This window comes from Pollachius pollachius, assembly GCF_949987615.1.
Source record: "Pollachius pollachius genome assembly, chromosome: 10".
NCBI lineage: Eukaryota > Metazoa > Chordata > Actinopteri > Gadiformes > Gadidae > Pollachius > Pollachius pollachius.
Genome location: NC_136943.1, coordinates 14763689 through 14783054, shown reverse-complemented (window position 1 = coordinate 14783054; position 19366 = coordinate 14763689). Strand labels below are relative to the sequence as shown.

The window sequence follows — 19366 nt, the reverse complement described above, 5'->3', positions numbered from 1 at the left end:
CCATAATTGCATAGCCCCTTTCTGGTGCTGCCACTGTTGTCTGCTTACTCTCATCCACCTCTTACAGCAGAAATGAAGACCTATCATGGAATACAGATAAAGGAATAGCATTGGGAGAACAGAGCACGGTAAAGATCCCTGATAGCGTAGGATGTCCCTTTAAGACTAGAGTGTGTGAATATTTTTTACACAAGTGCCTCAGCAAGGAGAGCGTGGAGCTATAGTATTATTAAAAAGTAATTTTACGTCCTAAACTAACCCAGTTACCAGAAGAGAGGAAACGCCATTGCAGAGCAAAATAACCAATAGTGTTTTTAACCAAGTAATTATTTAATCTTTATAGGAAACACCCATTTCCATAGGTCTACATTGTTAAAAAAAAGAAAAAAAAACATTTCTGTGCAAATCCAGTGCATTAAACCCCATTTATACACAGACTAAAAATCACCCACCTATACAATGCAGCAGTGGAACAAAAATGGCTCAAAACAACAGTCCAAGAAAGAAAAAAAACATTGGTTGTTGTAAACATATGTAAATGAGAATCACTTTCCAGCACTTGGAAGAAGTACACTCGGTGTGATTCACATTATACATGGTGTCAGAATCTCGCCAAACCTGAAATATTGAACTGCATACCGAGGCAAGGTTTGGATGTCTCACATGTGATGAATATGTGTACTATAATTGTAATTTTCCACAACAGCAGCGCTGCCATAGAGAGGACACCTGGGACAGATGGAGCGCTGGTTTAATGGCAGGGGACATCCAGCTGGGCCACACAGAGGACTGCTTTAAGGCCCAACCTTCATTAATGCCAGTAGACAGACATTCCACCATAACCAGGAACCGACTGCACAGCAGAGCTAGAGACAGAGACAGAACAATGCACTTTTTAAGTTAAGGGTTTTCAAAGAAAGACTCAGGACTTCTTTTTTAACGCTTGCTGCTCCCAATTTTGAAGCAAGGGCATAACGGAGAATAATAGCCATTGCTTTTCATATGAAGCAGGACGAAAGAGAAAGGTACAAATTGTATAATGACATAGCAGTCTGCCATCATAGTTAGGATCAGTGTCATTAACCCACAAGCAGTTTTGAACCCGATTATCAATACATTTAACATTTACATACTTTTTATTCATTTTGACCTTTATTTGAAGAGCTTCAACACATCTAGCAACGCTCTTTGACCGTCCCCGCATCTATTCATACTGCCTTTGACTAAAAGGACCCTGTATTTCCACCAGGTGTGGTGTTGATTAGCCATTTCAGAATCTACCCTATCAGCCCACCTGTTTGTTTAGTCAACTGGGTAAGATGATGGGTTGAACCATCGTCAAATATCTGGGTCGACACTACCACGTAGGATTTCACGATAGGGTGCGATTTTAAATGGCTTGTTATTGCCAACCTACATCGCAGCCGGTTGTAGTAACAAAGGTGGCCCTTTGATTTCATTCATCCCTCAAGGGAACCATTAGTAGCAGTTGGATTGGTGTTCACCTTGCGGTTGAGGCTTTATTTCCAGCACTACGGGGACGAGAAGTTCATCTGATCCACCTGATTCATCTTAATGTGGTTGTCTAGGATCTGGAAGACCTCCTGGACGTTGGGCACGTATCCAGACTGCAGCTTGGACCAGATGGGAACATCTGCACACATACATGGCAACAAATACATCTACTTAAAAAAAAAAAATCCAATTTTTTATGTGTGTGTGCATTGAGGAATAAGGGGAAGATATAGCAACGTGCAATACATTTCTTAGATAAATTCTTCTGCCCTTTAGCTCCTTTTAGGTGACAATTAGGTGTTTCATGTTGCTGGGATTTTCAGAAACTCCAGAGAAGTAAGGTTGCGCGTACCATTAAGCATGATCTCAAATGCCCCAGTGGAGAGGAAGTGGGTCTCCAACATGTTGCTAAGAAAGAATGCCATCAGGCACGAGAAGATCTGCAACACACAAACAGCATGCCGAAACGATGAGCATAATGCCAATGGGCAATACTCACCTAGCGGTTATCTTAACTGATGTTCTCCCACCCTGCTAGCGTTAAGAATCAAGTTGGAACACAGTTACCTATCCGGTGAATAAGGCCCATTATGCTGGATGATATACTTAAAGTTCCTTTGTGCAGGATTGAGGCCCTTCGCAGTTAGTAAGCGATCAATCGGAAATAAAAAAAATCAATAACTATTCGGTCCACTTGAACTGGCTGTGCAACTGTGGGACACAAACCAGCATTGTTAGGCTAGCTGAATGGGAGGACTCATTGTTTCTTTAACTATAGATGCTGGTCATAGTTGGAACACTGTATTTTCGAAGCGTTGTTGCACGGATGTATTTATAAGAATACATTTATTATCTCTTACCATCCCCCCCCCCACACACACACACGCACTAACATTTTCTCATAGGATCTACATAAATTACATAGATGACCTATTTTGGATTCAAAATGGCTATCCTGACCCTATAACTCACCTTGTTCTCCTGACTCCAGACCCAGGCCCGCGGGGTGGCCAGGCCCAGGATGGGGAAGGGGTTCTGGCCACTTACTACCAGGGTGATGGCCAGCAGCTTGAAGTAGGAGAAGAAGTTACCTAGATACCTGGTAAGGTGAACCAGGGGATATGGTGGATAGATGATAATGATGAGAATTGGGTGGATTAGAAAGGCAATAATCATGCACCCCTAATCCCAACATGCCTTATTTTCTAACCAAGCCCTTCCCTTTATATGAAGATTTTTATTAATACTATTCGAAAAAAATTAAAAAAAAGGATTACAATTACTGGAAACTACTGTGTGTTTTGATTAGAGAGTTGTGGCCGTCCCTTACTTGTTGGTGGGTGTTGGAGGGTAGTTCTCTCCCTCGATACGGATGTCCGGGTACAACTGGCTGATTGCCCGAGAGTACTCCTGGTACACCTTGCTGTACCCTCAGGAAATACTGAAAACACCAAAGATAATAGACAATAAACAGAATAAGAAGATGCCAATTCACTTTATTTATGTATTCTATATGACGTATTGTATGAATGTACTTTACTGATACAATGACAAGTCAGTGAATATATATATTCGTCTGTGTGTGTGTTATTTTGTGTGTGTGTGTGTGTGTGGGGGGGGGGGGTCAGGTTGTTGAGGTAATCGTTGTAAATGGCTCATTTTGATTAGCAACACAGCTAGATGGTTCATGCTAGTCCGCTGGTAAGTTTGTAGCCACCTAGCTCTCCTAGCCATGCATACATCATATGCATTTGTAGCTTAGTGAAATAAATAGATAATGTTATGTATTGATCAGCTCACCAGTATTGAAATTTCAACACAGGCCCGGTGTACAGTGAGGGCTTCCCAGGCTTCACGGTGCCGGCGTCCGGCAGGCTGTCAGAGGCCATGCCGAGGCTTTCGGAGGCCTGCGGACTCTGCTGCTGGGTCTGGCTTCTCCCAACGTAGATGTCTCGTAAAGTGATGGCCGAAAAGAACAGCACAGCCGTCAATATACCCTTCTGCGTATACTCGGCCATCTCAAAACGGCCGGCGGGACTAAAAGCCCCAATAAAAACGTACCCTTATTAGAGAGTAGCAGTAATCCTTAACTGCTTTTGGAAGGCTCCCAACCGAATGGCTAGGCCGGGGTATCTGTGCAAACGAAAATTGTCGCGGAGAGAGACTAAAGCAGCGATATCTAGTGGTTCACACAAACCCTACACCAAAAAAAACCGTGTAACATAAGGAGTAAATTTAAGTCCAAATAAATAATAATGGACATAACAATTACACAAAAATACGTGATCAATTTCAATTATTATTATTATTGTTATTTATGTATAATAATATAAATGTTTATGTTATGGCCCATCCGGGTTCAGTATTTATGTGTAGACGTCATATGTGCGCGACATCCCAGTCTGTGAGGCCCGGTGTGCGCGAGCATTGCAAGCAATGCATGTATGTTGAATTACTAATAAGCGGCACTAAAATGTGCAAACACACTGTCTAGAAAAAAATAACAACTCTAATCAGACCGTCTACCTCGCCGCAAAGTGAGTATACAAAACACATGCATGCACACAGTGGATAACAAAGCTCTTTGGTAATATAAGCTTCAGCTACCTGTCAAAAATCAGCAGTTATGTTTGTATATTGCAAGGACGTCTTTGCACTGGCGACTTAGAGTACCTTGATAGGATGTGATAAATCTTATGGGGACAACTGTCTGATTCCGAACATCATCTGACGTTATCTCTTTTTTGTTTTCAGATATCACATGTAAACATGCTGGGCGTTCGTGTCGCTGCAGGGATAAGAATTGTCTGCCCAAAGTCACTCGTCAGAAACGCAAGCGGCTCTACTCTACTCAACTGCTACCATACACCACAACAAAACAGGAGCGGACCTTACATCCCCCCACCTGGACGTATGTCGTTCTCCCCATTGACTATACATGTTAGACATGCTTCGAGCATCAGCGGTAGCGACGATGCTGGTTCTCCTGGTTGGTACGCGAGTATAGCGGACTCGAACCTTGTTCACCTGACGGAACAGCTGTTGATCAGTAGCCAGGGGGGTACTGCACTTCCCTGGTGGGCCAGTATCATGTGCACCACGCTGGCTCTTCGGACTGTCATTACACTCCCGCTAGGAGCCTATCAGATGATCGTCATTGGAAAGGTTCGTCCTCGCCGTGTCCCGAGCATGTTTCAGAACATGTTACTGAATATAGTTCATCTCATTAGCTCTCATTTAGGGACATGATGCTCCAACTCTAGTCGAATCGATGTCTTTGCAATGGAAACTAAATGCTATGTGTATTTTGTCAACATTGTCTTCCGTAGCTTTGGTACTGATTTTAGACTCCTCTTGTTTTTTTGTGATCAAGGTCAGCAGGGTGGATTGGGACGCTCCTTATGGGAGCAATTTTCTATTATCACCAGCAGGGGGAGGAATTGAGCCACTTTTCCGCTCTTTGTCAAATAATGAAATGTTGGTAAATTTACGAGGAATGATTTTAAGAACTATACTTAATAGTTCTAAGTTAGGGCAGTTTCAATAATGATTATTAGAACAAACTGCAAATTGCACAGAAAATCTTTGAACACGTTACCCTATTGACAAGAGAACAATGAGTAATGATATTTCAACAAATGTTGAAAATCTTCTCCCTCCCTAAAGATTTTAAACCCGTGGCCCAACAACGTGCCATGATCATGCAAGACCTTACAAAAAAACCCTTGCTTCTCTACAATGTCAGGCATCTAGTCTGTTGAGAAACCTCCCATGGGATTACTCCCTCGGAAGTCCCGTTTGATTTCCCATCCCATTCCCATCCAACTGGATGTACTTACTGTCTCTTGCTGCCAACTAGTGTGTTAGTGCAACCCACACTTCTCCTATGGTCCCCTCGCTATTCCAAGTTCTCTGTCCCCATATCAGTACACAAAATACACGCACACGTACACACACCAAACAACATAGTTTATGATGCTGTTTCTTGGTTTCGGACAAAATGTAAACACACAATAATAGAAACATACATTATTTATGGGTACAAGATAGAAATCAATGAAAAATCGTACATAACAGTATGGCAGATCCACGATTTGTAAGGGCCATGAGATGTGAGACCCAAATCATTTTTTAAATTTTTTTTGTGAAGTTGCCTCACTTAGTCCCAGTGGTCCCGGTAATTCTGACCCCTGTTTCCAGCCAGGTTGAGGCGCTACAGTCCGAGATAGCGGTGCTTGCCAAGAGGCTTCGCTACGAGGTGTCCGTCCGAGCCCAGGAGTGTGGCTGGAAGGAGCGTCACTGCCGGTGAGCCCTACGGTCGACCATGACCCCGACCAGGACCAGCGCTTCTCAACTGAGCTGATGTTGTCATCTGTGGGATCATCTTTCCTTTGGGCATGGCCCAAAGGACCAGGAAAAATACTAGGAAAAATAAAAGGACTATGAAAAATAAATATGATTCGTACTGATCTCCAGTCAGTAACAGTAACAAATCACATTTCCTTTTAAATAATAATCCCAATAATCATCCTAAAAATTAAATGAAGTTTTTTTTTTAACCACAGGCTCTGTGATATGCAATCGCGTTGTATTACATCGCAATGTCGGTTTGAATTAGATTCACCGTTCAGCCCTAGATGGGATTCAGAATCAGTTTTCTTTAGGGATCCCAGATGTAGTTGGGCAAGTGAGACTTACAACATATATAACACAAAGTATGGTAAGGCAATCCAAATTGAAGGGAAATATGCATTTGTCAAATTTACATGAAAAAAAATAATCATAGCCATAATGTTAGAGAAAAGCATTAAAGTAAAGATTGGTCCATGGGCAAATATAACCCTACCAAAATGAAATTGTAATGAATGCTAAATGAAAGGAGTGAACTGGAATATTAACTTTTAATAATTGATTGTTCTTTCAGAGATTGCTCTGTGAAAGAAGCCTTTAGAGGACCCCCTAGTTACTATTGGGTAAAGAGTGGGGTTAAACTAAGCCTGGATACAAATACACAAAGCCCACCACTTCGTTTTACAGATTCTGAACTCTGAAAGATGGTTTCCCCTCAGGAGAAAAACCTCTCCATGGGCCAAGGTCATGTTTTCCATAAAGAAGTCACTGCTCATTTGCCCGAGGCTTGCGTTCTTTCTTCGTCAATCTGTGGCCTAATCGGAACTTCCCACAGGAGCTAATTTTGGTTTGAGGTCGACCTCGAAAGGCTGACTATTTGATTTTTTTATTTTGCAATGGCCTTTAACCTGTTGTTGTGTTCTGCCAGCTATCAGTTCAAGAAGAACCTGCGTCGCGTCGTGTCTGAGCTGTACATCAGGGACAACTGCCACCCCTTCAAGGCCAGCCTGCTGGTGTGGGTACAGATGCCCATGTGGGTCAGCCTCTCCCTGGCCCTTCGCAACCTCAGCATGGCCTCCTCCCCGGCGGGACCTGGTGAGTAGGGGTGGGCTTGGAGAGGTTATTTTGAAGGGCGCCTGTTTTACCACCGGGTATGCTTCTGATTGTCCACTCAAAGCCATTTCAAAACCGATCCAGTGGACCCACCAGTTAATGGCACAGTATGATAGGGATGTGGTCAGAGAGTAGCGCGAGATCTATTCTACATACTTCTGGGTTGACTCTCCCATTTAACTATGCAGCAGTTTATTTTTGTGAAAAGGTGATGTGAAACCATGAAACACAAAGTGTTTCAAGTGTCTCAATCAATCCAAGCGATACAAGCGATACAGGCTTAGACAGATGTTTGTTGACATCATTCCAAACCACAGTAGATCGATTCAACCTTTTAGATGGCAGGCAACACATTTGTAATGTAGTATTAACTCACACTTTCACACTTACTCACACACTACACATTACAGTCAATTAAACAGTGTGACTAATACCTGTCATAGGTAAGATGCAATTTTAACAACCAAATATTTTAAGAACTCAGTATTTAATAAATGCGTGTAATGTTTGTTTATAAATGTACTTAACAATGCTTATTTAACGTTTCTCTGTGTATTCCAGCACTGCAGACTGAGCTCTCAACAGGCGGCACTCTGTGGTTCTCTGACCTGACCCTTCCAGACCACACTTGGGTCCTCCCTATCTCCCTTGGACTTATTAACTTGCTCATTATAGAGGTATTTACTATTTTATATACTATATGTATTTTTTGTTGTTATGTACGTTTTGGGTATTTTAGATCTAACTTACAAGAGAGTGACATGTTGAACAGTTGCTCTGGTTGGCCCAAGTCAGGTCACGTGGCACAAAATATAGCCCAGCAGAAGTTGTGTTTGAACTTGCGCTTACTCATGGATGACCATGTTTAGCTTCTACTTGTCCATCTTTTATTACTGTATGCAGACTAGACTTTTTGATTCCTACCGTTTGGGCCTGGATGTTCCTCCGCTGCCTTCTTATAAGGGTTTCTCTGTTATCTGTGACCTGACCTTTCATTCACTCATCACTCTGGCTATGAATTCCCCTCAGGGATTCTGGTTAACCGGTCTGTCTCTCGGCCTGATTGACTGACTGTCTCTCTCCTTTTTTGTCAATCTTCCTGTTTGTTTCTCTCTCTCCCCTGTATGTCTGTCTTTTTTCCCATCTGTCTCTCTCCTGGTATCTCTGTCTGCCTGTCTGTCTATTTCTCTCTGATCTGTCTGGCTGTCTTCTGGTCTGTCTCTCTCTCCTGACTCTCTCCCTCGTCTGTCCGTCTTGTCTCTTTCTCTCCTGCCTGTCTGTTTCCCTGTCCGTCTGTCCCTGTCTCCCAATGTGTGTCTCAGATCTTTGCAGTGCAGAGACTGCAGGTGTCTTCCCTACAGCGGTACATGACCCACTTCCTGCGAGGTGTTTCCGTTCTGATGGTCCCCATCGCGGCCACGGTCCCTTCGGTGAGCCGCTTGCGCCCCTTGTACCTGTGTTTCTAGTGTGTTGATCTCTACAAAGTCGTAAACAAGATACACACAGGATGTGCATGATTGAACATGTGTATACTTATTTTCCGGGAACCTGTATGAATAACTGCAGTTTCATTCAGAGTGATGTTCAGTTTGTGTACTTGCACGCACACACACATCGAGAGGAGGCTTCTCCATTGAGGCGAGGGAGGAAGATCCTCCTTAACATTTTTGAGAATAAAAAATGTAGATTGCCCAGACTACTGTGATGAATTAATGCCCTTAATTATGACAATTTTAATGCCTTTGAATATGTAATGTTTGTTTCCCTGGGTAAAGGGACATTAGCACCCCCTATTGACAATTACTTCAGGGAGGATGTTCCTCCCTCAGCCTCCATTTACTCCCATTAATTTCCCTGAAAGTACTGGCGGCCGGTGATTAACATGAGTTTCAATGGGAGAGAGGAGGAAAGTCCTCCTCTGAGTGGGTGTGACCTTAAGGGGTCTGATTCGGCAAAAATCTATTCGCGCTGCGCTATGAACCAATAAGCAGGATCCCTGGCTGGTGAGCAGTGTTGCCAGATCGGGCAGATTTCCCACCCAATTGGGCTACTTTTAACCACGTCAAAGCTGTCGATAACTAACCCGCTCTGCATTGCTGCTCAGTCTAAGAGACGCAAAGCAAGTGAAATCATCTGAACGATAGCGAGATTCTAACATTTGCAAATAAAGTGTACAATGGAAACATCGGAAACAGAGGACATTGTTCATGTTTTATTACACAAAGCATTCCATTCATTGAGTTACACTGCTAAGTTAGCGACCAAAGAAAAAGGTAGACCACTTCCCAAAATCGAGATCACCAAAAGTAATGGCAACATCAGTGTTGTGGGTGTTACATGGTTTGCTAGGTACTCATGGCTTACTGGTAGCATTACTAGCAATCGACTGTATTGCTGGCCCTCCCTGTTTGCTAATGAATAATGGCAATCTCCAACGTGGGCTGTTCATGGTTTCACTGATGTGAAAAATCTTGATAGGGCAACCAAACGCCATGACAAGTGTCAAGATCACGTTGGTGCTGCTATCCGACTTTCCTTGCTAGGCACCATGGCTATAGATCAGGTTGTTTGAAAAATTGTTCTTGTTCTTTTACTATTTTGTTACTCTGACCGTTCTGTTTGATATTGTGGAAAGGGTGTGGAAAGGGTGAATGATTCAGAGCATGATGCATTTTAAATGGCATCACTTCTGGACTTGAGTAAATTGTTTTCTTAAAAAAATTGTAACTGAAAATAAACATAGCCAAATAACAACCAATAACTTCAGTCATTGAGGGCAAAAATAGGCCCAATGATAGGCCCAGATTTTTTTTATTTACTTTTACAAATCAAGAGTAGGCCTGATTTGACTAATGGGCTTTGCATCCCTTCCTTCTGCCCTTACAGTCCATTTCAAAGACATGCTGCCCACCAGCTTTCAAATTACAGTGATGCCACTGGTGGCTTTGTATCTATTTTATTCACATTATTTTACTATCCCTCCCTACTATTTGGTAGTTCACCAAAACACCCTGAAACAACTTGAGTCTCACATTCTTATGCCACCATACACCAACAGTGCAAGCAGGCCAATGGCAAACAAGCGCGCAGTCCTTCCTCCCTCACTTTAAAAACCACCAGCCGCCACTGATACACACACACCGACACGCACACACACTCTCTGACAGCTTGATTGTCCTCATCGTGCCTCTGCATGCCCCTTATCTCTCATCAGTTGTGTGCACTTGTTTCTGCGTGAAGAAAAACTTGGAGAAAGTACGTGGTGGTTTTCTGAAGGAAACCTTACATTTAGTCATATTATTGTGATATGACACTAAACCAAAATACAATGGTATCTCAAATATCATCACAGCTGTGTGTGTGTGTGTGTGTGTGTGTGTGCGTGCACAAACACATACATGCTTTTGTTTTGGTGAATTACAGAATGCATGAAAACCTCTTCACCTCAATGCAGTGTACACACGTGCAAAAACATGTCTACATACTTTTTATACTCCTGCATTCTTGCTGAGCGATTGGGACATGTTTGCTCACTCCGGGTAGATATGTGTATGTGATTGATGCAAACAGTGAGTGAGTCTGCACACGCACACCTGAGGTTTTCTCTGCCTTTCGAAATGTGTCTTATCAGCATCTTTGAGGAGCATCATATTATGTCTCTCTTTCACTCACTGTCTCTCCGTCTGTGTCTTGCTTTGATGTTTCCGTTTCAGAATAGGAATGCTTGTCTTACCGGACCTCATACAGGCTTTGGTTATCGTCTCTCTAACGCGCTCTCCTCCTCGTTTTGTTATCATCCTATCACTCTCTAGTCCCTGGCTCTTTACTGGCTGAGCTCCAGCCTGGTGGGTCTGGGACACAACCTGCTGCTGCGCTCCCCACGCTTCCGCATGGCCTGCCACATCCCCCCACTAAGGTCCGACTCCCAAACCCCTTACCGGGACCTGGCCTCCGCCCTCAGGAAAAAGTACCTCCCATGAACTGTGTGTGTGTGTGTGTGTGTGTGTGTGTGTGTGTGGACATAATGTGTTAACATTAGCCAAACTTGTATTAAGCCACAACTTGTTTCACATGTTTGGCCACACTTTGGAACAATCAAATCAAATAAAATAAAACTTTTTTGCTCTGATGTTAAAATACGTTACCCATGATTTTGTGTTTATTCTATGCATAAGATGCCTTTTTTTAACTGGGAATTTCCAAAAGTAACAAAAATAGTTTTTGATGGGTTAGTTCAGTTAGAATGAAACACCAACATACCGATCTTTTGAACTTGCACTTTCAATGATTTGCTTGTCTTTAGAGATGGATAGATAGGGAGTATCATCAACATGATATTATTTCAGTGCCTATTACCTTGTTAATAAAATGAACGTTTGAGCTTATCTTTAAAACATATTCTCTACTGTTTGGACGCCCTGCGCCTCTGAATAGCGTGAAGCCGTGGAGGGGCCCCACATGAACCGGACAGGGGCCGACTGAAAGGCACCAATGGCTTGACACTGTGGGCGTGGTCAAGTTTGCATTACAGCGAGAACTCTTTGCTGGTACAGTTAATTTAGCTCACTGAAAGCAGCAACACCTTGCACACACAACTGCCAGAACTCTGTTGCAAACATGCTGATTCTTTACGCCGTCGTCGTGTCGCTGTCCATGTTGTCCGCGAGCCGAGTTTCGCGCAGCTGTGGTACCTGCGAACTCACGGTCTGCGAGCCGCTGCCCGTCGACGGATGTGCGGCGGGTTCGGCGCTTGACTCCTGCGGCTGCTGCGTCGTCTGCAACGCCGCAGCGGGCGAGCAGTGCGGCGGGCGCGGAGCCGCTGCCAGGCGCTGCGCGTCGGGGCTGGAGTGCGTCAAGTCCGACAAGGACAAGAAGAGCAAAGCAGGCGTGTGCGCCTGTAAAGCCAACTACGAGGTGTGCGGCAACGACGGGGTGTCCTACCAGACGGGATGCGACCTGAAAGCCGCCAGCAGCAAAGCCGTCGCGGCGAAGCAGGAGGCGATCATTGTGCAGAACAAGGGAAGATGCGCAACAGGTGAGGGTTCAAAAAGCATTCGGCGTAGAAGTGAACATGAACCAAATGCTTATGTAGAATATTAACCACCATGCCTAAATTAAATTTAGAAAAAAAAGGTTGCCACGCCGGTCAGTAAATGTTATTATGGCTTTTCATCAATTTTATTTCGTTTTACTACGTTAACAATTTACTCCTCAATTTACTCCTAATGCCCCTCCTCCCTCATGAAGGCTGGTGGTGAGGTAGGCCTACCCGTGACAAAGTAGGCCATCCCTGGCCCTGGACACAGTAGCCCTATCCTGGACCCAGCCGTAGCTGAATTCCAGCAGCAGGCCTACTCTTGTAAAGGAGACAGGCTCTTTGTTAAAACCAAGAGGCCCCCCATAGAAACACACAGACGCACCCTGTTGATGGGTGTGTGTCTGGGGGGGTGTTTGTTGAGGACCACTGAACCAGCACACTATTAATTATTACAGAGCACTGGCCGTTGTGTCGCGTCAGTTGGCCTTCTCTCGTAGAACAAGATAGTTTGACTCAGTAGCGCTACGGCTGAGCCTGAGGAGTAGAACCGCTTTGATTAAAACAATGAGAAGCAGATGTTATTGATGGGGAATCTGTTGATTTATCTCTATGTGACACTGCAGGGTCAAGGATCAGTTGAAATGTGTGGGAACGTAGGCTGACTCACAGGGTTGTAGATCAGGTCGTCTCTCTATTCGCCGTTGTCACGTCCCGCTGGTATGTGGAGCTTGGCCCCGTAATGTTAAAAAGATTTGATGAGAAACAGAAATGTGAGACAATTATTCGAATGCATCAGTTAAACACACATCTCTTAAATATATAAGTCTCGAGCTACAATGTTTTGTATCGATTTCTAAATAATGTATTATCTTTTCTGTTTTAACAATAATACAAATGCAACTTAGTTGGAATAGGGTTGGTTTGTCTACAAATAAAAGGGGAGATAAATAATGTAAACACATTGTCCTAATTATCATGGTTATTTTAAATTGGCAGCTTGCCACCACTTAAGTGGTCTATGTTATGAACGCACTTTAATATCTTTAATGATTTCCCATTACCATAAATGTATCATGACTCCCTTTTTCTATGTGAAAAAAAAAACAGATCAGCTTACTTGACTGAGAAGCTGGCCAGGGGTGAAATACTTAACCAAGCTGCACAAAGCCACTGGTTGCATTTTCCCAAAGCACAGAAACGGCGAGGAATGTGTGTTATAAGTAATCCTGTTTGATATCCATGAGAGCGTTTTTTTGTTTTTTGTTTCAACGCAATTCTTCCCTCTATATTTGAACTCCCCTATCACTCAGATTATCTTCTCATGATAGACTACATCCCAACCTTTAATGGTAAAGATAAACCTCGTAATAATCTATTGGTTATAAACGCTCAGAGCCTAAAGGTTCTGGGTTCGAACCCCAATGTTCAACAGTCTACGTGTAGCCATCCCTAAGCCAAGTGCCCTAGTTCACCCCTATAGCGGCTTGTTATGCTTTGCCTTGGTTGAAAAGCATCTAGCAAACGACTTTTGCCACGTGTTCTCCCTCTGCTCTATAGCACCGGTGATCGTGACGGCCCCAGGGGACGTGTACAACGTTTCGGGCTCCCAGGTATACCTGAGCTGCGAGGCCATCGGCATCCCAACCCCGGTCGTCACCTGGAAGAAGGTACGATATGTCCCTCGCAGGCTTCCTTACGCACTCACAACAGCAGATATAAATAACGCAACACCATGGGCCTTATTTCACCTATAGCGGCTGTCTTAGTTCCATCTTGGTTCTAAACCCAAGGTGAATAAGTCCCATGTTCATGACTGTCAGTCGTCGGGGAAACCGAATGCACCTCAAGCCCCCGGAGGACATGACTTTAATTAACATGGTCACTGGCAGCGGGTTAGCGTGTTTGGCAAGCACATCACACCAACGAATTTGGTTTGGGAAGAGTGACACACTGGGTGCTGGGGAGTACTGCACAGACACACATGCACGCATATACATTACACACACGCACACGCATACACACACACACACACACACACACACACACATTGTCATGGTTATTTATACAAATTTGCTCCATCAGGATGACAATAAACCCAACTGGACTCATTCGATTTCCTCGGTTAATCCGTCCTTCCGGCCATTGTACTTTGGCGGCCCAGTGTGTTTCAACAAGCGGCGCGTACAGAGGAAGTGTCTCATTCAAACGCCACAGGAAATAACAGCACTCCGTTAAACTCCTGCTTCCCGTCAAGTTGAAGTGCCTCACCTACTGTCGGTCAAGTGTACCTGGGAGCAAACATCCAACACAGGACACAGGACAGGAGCGACCGTGGCTAAATTTGTCTTCATTGTATTCTATTCATGTGTTCTTAAAGGGCCAGTGGTTTCATGTCCCAGCTAGGAACTGATTACACGCAACATACTTCATCCACTCTCTTGTTAGGGAGGGGTGGGGGAGGGGGGTGGCTTGGAGATGAAATCACATGAACTTAGCATTCCTGTCTCTTATAGCTCGCTTCACAGGGCCCCTGGAATATTTGAATTCCTGTTCGGAGCATGTCAAGGATTTGAGTGAAGTCTGGGGTTTGCAAGTATTAAGGAGGTAGGGAGTGAGGAGGTAGGGGCCATCCCACCTGAAGAGAAAACTCACAGCTTGTGCTCCACGACGCAGGGGAGAGAGGGTGAGGAGGTGAGGTCGAAGTGAGGAGGTGACAAGAGAGGAAACAATCGAAGGGGAGGTCAAACCCCCAATGAGAGGCAGGAAAGGGAGGGAGGGTGGGGGTAGAGGAGAGAGAGGAGGAAAACTTGGGAGGTGACTCGTGACCGGCCCGACCAAGGTCACAGAGAGGGGGATAGAGAGAGAGAAAAAGAGAAAGAGAGTGAGTATTGGAGTGTAATTTATAGCAACCATCACTTACTCAAGTAGGAGTTATACGTCCCTGGATAATATATCATGGGACTCACTAGAAACAAAATTTCAATAAGAGAAGAAGGGGAAGGTAACTTATCTCAGAGTGGAGAAAATGTATGACTGATAAATTAATACTGTGTAGTTAAAAAATCGAAAAAGTGAACACAGCTAAATTTAGACAACTTCAGGCACTTCCCTCGATCTGACATCCAAACTAGGTGAGGGCTAAAACAGTGACGTTCACAGTTAGATACCCACTCCATCAGTGTCTGAGGACAGAGAAATCCAGCTCCCAGGAGTCTCTCTACTCTGGTGTCTCTGAGGCTCTGAAGCCAAGCGTTTCTTCCTGGATCAACAAGGCCAAACTGTTTGGAGGGCCGCTGGCTGTCAGTGGCCGGGGAGGATTTGCAAAGGCCGGAGCAGATCTTAGATTAGTGGGAATAACATTGTGCAGCTTTATGGCAAACACTTGAGCATGACCCTGCCTGTTGTCCTGCCTTCTCTGGAAACAGTCTTATACAAGACAAGTCGTGCTGCAGAGAGGGAGGGCTGGGTGTGTGTTTTAGTCTCAGTCTAGACAAGCTAAGCTAAAATAAAGAGTGATAGGAAAAACACACTTGTGTTTTGGTCTTAGTCATGTTAAGATCAAGAGATTGAGGAGGACAACACTGTGTTTTTTGTTTGAGAAAACAGGTCAAGTTAAAATAGGAGACAGAGGGGAAAGCACTTGAGCAGCAGTGTTTGTGTGTATTCAAATCATATCGTAATGCTAACGATTATCTCCACCAGGGGCCAGATCTAGTCTATGTGGTAACATCCTGTTTGACTGCCAACTTGAAAGGTACTGGGTTCGAGACCCCAATGCCCCTTACCCATACCTGCTCCTTAATGGCATGCATCTGAGTCCACTGTCACTTTGGATAAAAGCGCCTTCTAAAATATGAGGATCATGATGAGTTTTAAGTGTTTGTGGTCTGCTACCCCAGCTGGTCAGCGGTAAGGGGAGGATGGAGCTCCTTCCTGGAGACAAGGACAACCTGGCCATCCAGACCCGCGGAGGACCGGAGAAACACGAGGTCACTGGCTGGGTGCTGGTGAGTACTTCACTCACATATACATGCATATACACTGGCACGCACACACATACACAAACACACAAACATATACAAATACACAGACACAGACACACATGTAAACACTCACATCGGCACATATACATATATTCAACGTACAGGCACACACTTGCACAAACACATGCAGCCAAAGACACAGACACACACAAATTCAATGATGCAAGAACACACACGATGCATGAGCGCATGAGCACAAACTCATAGTTTGAATTAATGGCTTAATTTCGATTTGGTCCACATAATTGGGTCCTTCAGGAAGTGCGCACATGCACGCACACTTGCATGCAGGAACTCACGTAAGACTGTCATGGATTCTTGCATATTGTTAATTTGTGTTAATTAATATAAATAGATGAGGAATTGCTAATGTTTGCCTACAGCGACCTTGGACATGATTTAGAGCATGTTGTAGGAATTCTCCATAGATGTTTATCCTTTGCAGTGGTTATCTAAACGTCCTGCCAGGTGCAAGGCCAGACTCCCAGACACCGGTTAAGTGAACGCTGGGTCACAGAAGAGAGCGTTTGTGTCTTGTGCTGGGCTTGTTTACCGCAGCCGGGCTGACATTCGAACCAATAACGTTTCCCACGTGGCAGTTGAGAGGATAACGGGCGTGATTTTTTTTGTCTTGTTTTCTTTTGCCTCCTCCTTGTTTTGTAAAGATCTCTCCACTCAGTGTGGATGAGGCGGGGTCTTATGAGTGTCACGCTGCCAACACCAAGGGCGAGGCTTCGGCTGTGGCCACCATCCACGTTGTGGACTCCCTGGACGACATCCCCATCAAGAAAGGTACCTCTGGGCTATCGCTGGCCTAGCGCACAGCCAGGCTACGGTTGGCCCAGTACACAAGCTGGGGTTGGCCTAGTGCACGGGCTTAAGTTGGCCTACTGCACAGGCTAGGGTTGGCCGGGTGTTCAAAATTGAAAAGTACTTCCCTTCATGATTCCATAATCATTTGTATCGTGAGATTCCCTTTCAACTTTTAAACTAAATCAGTATTGTGCAAAATAAAAAGAATAAAAAATGTAAAAAAGAAACCAAACCTTTTGGATGAGTATACATTTTGAAAAGTCATGGCTCTCATCGCCTCGTAATACAGGCCTTTGCATGGGGCCCGGGGCCATGATCAGACATGCGTTTCTGGGTGTTTTCCTACACAGGCTTTAACAGATCCCTGCGCTAGAAAAGCTTTGCTCAAGGGGGACTAAAAGCCCATTCTTTCCATCCAGCTCGACAGCACATCATTGATAGTGCAGAAGCGTCCCCACAGGCGGCACATCGCTCTCCAAGTGGTAATGCGGAATGCAATTCCGATGAGTTCACGTCAAATTATGACGCTAAAATAATAACATGGGGTTTGTTTTTTGGACTCATTTGGCAACTCATTTTGTCTTGCTGGTCTAGAAGGGCACAAACAGACGAAGATAAAGATGAGAAAGTTATTAGCAAAAGTAGAAAATCTTTCATATTGTGTAAACTAATAACTTAATTTCTCTTTCTTTCAGTGAACAAGGACGAAGAGCTGTAAGTGGAGAACAGCAAATTAAACCAATCATTAATTCTTTGAATAAGCAGACAAACCTGATGCTTATAAATCCCCTTCTGAAGCAAGCTCTCCAGAACTGAAACACGAAAATCCTCCCCTTGTGAAATCAAAGTTGGCTCTCAACGTCTATTGTAACCTATGCTTTATGACCAATGTTCTCTTTATGTCACGGATGTTCTTGTATTTAGAAATGTAGAACAAAGCCATATCCCCATACAGTCAATGCTCATTGGTGTTATGTGTTGGTGTTAACTAAGCAAAGCCTTCGGGCAAGATATGTGGAAAGATGCTCCTAGTCACCTCCCCTCCCCCAACACACACACACACACACACCACGTTAAAACCATTTCTATATTATGAACTTCAACTGTGCTGGAAAGTGACATGACGTTACAGGCAGGCAAAACACAGGCCCTCATTCCACAGGCTTAGACCCACTAGCCAAACACCACCGATAACTCCCACACAGACAGGATTTGCTCTCTTAACAAAACAGGCCGTTGTGTTTGGGACAGTGTGTATGCGGGGTCACTGAGGCAAAGTCGTTCTTTCAACAGGAATTGAAACGGAATGCGGAATGCGCACTCATAAGGTGCTATCTTTATCGTAGCTGTGTACGCCATGGAATATTAGAAAAGCTTAAGTATAAATCATGTATTTTTTTTGGGCAGTAGAAGTAGACATTTAGTTTTATATATAGAAATGTGGGCGTAAGCTGTATGTTGAAATTTAACATTTTGGGTAAGTACTACTAATGTGTTGAGATAAGCCATGTTCTGTGTTTCAGTGTCACTAATAGTAAAACAACTAAAATTGAATGTCTTGAATTGTTGTACTGTGAAAGCCTGAAAACGATATGCTATCATTTTAAATATGCTTTACCCTCTTTTTCAAAGTACTGTACACTGCAGTCATTCCACTACCAACAGCAAACAGGAAATGTGCTAAAAAGAGCAGTTATGCTCAGGATATAATGAATTGAACTGTACAGTTTAGAGGGATCGGGCGATTGGCCAGCATTGAGATGAAGATAGACAGGTATGTCCTGGGTAACATCAGGTCATTTAAATAGTTCAAACCAAATCTAGACTGCTCCTGTGTTAACTGCCATCATGCAACACAATTGATTGGGTTGGGTGTTAGGATTAGAGGCCAGGGCATAGATTTGTATTTATTTTTAAAATGGCATGTGATGGATCACATGGGCTGTCAGGTTAGCTTCACCCGTTTCTGACCCAAAGGCCCTTCAGGTAAAAAGACCTCTCAAACACCCTCAGCTAAGGTCATAAGAGTTGGGCCCCTTTCATCCTCTTGCGACTTTTGCCTTGGGGCACAGGTCCTTTGATCTTAGTTCCCCATGGAAGAAGCACACACGTGGTTGCAATGGTTTCAGATTGGCTGAAATCAGCATTTGCTCGAAATATTCAATAAATTTCTGATTGGATTTAAAAAACAGATAGTGGTATGACTTTTTGTAGTAGTCACGTACTAGAGTAGTGTTCAAATTAGGGATAGAAACAGGCACAGAAAACACATTAGTTTAACTTATTTAATCAAACGGCAATGAAAACCATGTCACAAAAAGCAAGATTTATTCAAATTTTACAAAACATGACTATCAATATGATTCCCCAGAATTCTCTCAGTACACCGGACTTCACAAAGGCCTAAAAAGAAAGTAAAACAGCTCCACAGAGTTTCAGTTTACGCGTTACTGGTGAGTCTAGCTTTTCCATTTGTCATCGCCGTAAAGTGGGC

General features: G+C 43.9%; 3 protein-coding genes across 4 annotated transcripts; 2 read left to right on the top strand and 1 right to left on the bottom strand.

Annotated features, from left to right (window-relative positions):
- Positions 1-638: 638 nt before the first annotated feature.
- Positions 639-3658, bottom strand: selenot2 (selenoprotein T, 2). Its single transcript, XM_079744285.1, has 6 exons — positions 3316-3658; positions 2846-2956; positions 2488-2614; positions 1868-1955; positions 1506-1654; positions 639-866 (listed from the first exon to the last, which is right to left on the bottom strand). The coding sequence occupies exons 1-5, from the start codon at positions 3531-3533 to the stop codon at positions 1533-1535; spliced, it is 666 nt and encodes a 221-aa protein (XP_079600411.1). The 5' UTR covers positions 3534-3658; the 3' UTR covers positions 639-866; positions 1506-1532.
- A 262-nt stretch (positions 3659-3920) lies between these two features.
- On the top strand, positions 3921-11094 carry cox18 (cytochrome c oxidase assembly factor COX18). 2 transcript variants are annotated; one of them, XM_079744716.1, is made up of 7 exons: positions 3921-4052; positions 4270-4680; positions 5720-5820; positions 6794-6960; positions 7540-7655; positions 8301-8408; positions 10791-11094. In XM_079744716.1, the coding sequence occupies exons 2-7, from the start codon at positions 4285-4287 to the stop codon at positions 10956-10958; spliced, it is 1056 nt and encodes a 351-aa protein (XP_079600842.1). In that variant the 5' UTR covers positions 3921-4052; positions 4270-4284; the 3' UTR covers positions 10959-11094. The 2 variants fall into 2 exon arrangements, with proteins under 2 accessions (XP_079600842.1, XP_079600843.1); XM_079744717.1 differs by lacking the exon at positions 8301-8408.
- A 432-nt stretch (positions 11095-11526) lies between these two features.
- On the top strand, positions 11527-19061 carry igfbp7 (insulin-like growth factor binding protein 7). Its single transcript, XM_079745023.1, has 5 exons — positions 11527-12013; positions 13574-13683; positions 15916-16023; positions 16725-16851; positions 17568-19061. Exons 1-5 carry the CDS (start codon positions 11596-11598, stop codon positions 17588-17590), a joined length of 786 nt encoding a protein of 261 aa, XP_079601149.1. The 5' UTR covers positions 11527-11595; the 3' UTR covers positions 17591-19061.
- The last annotated feature ends 305 nt before the right edge of the window (positions 19062-19366 follow it).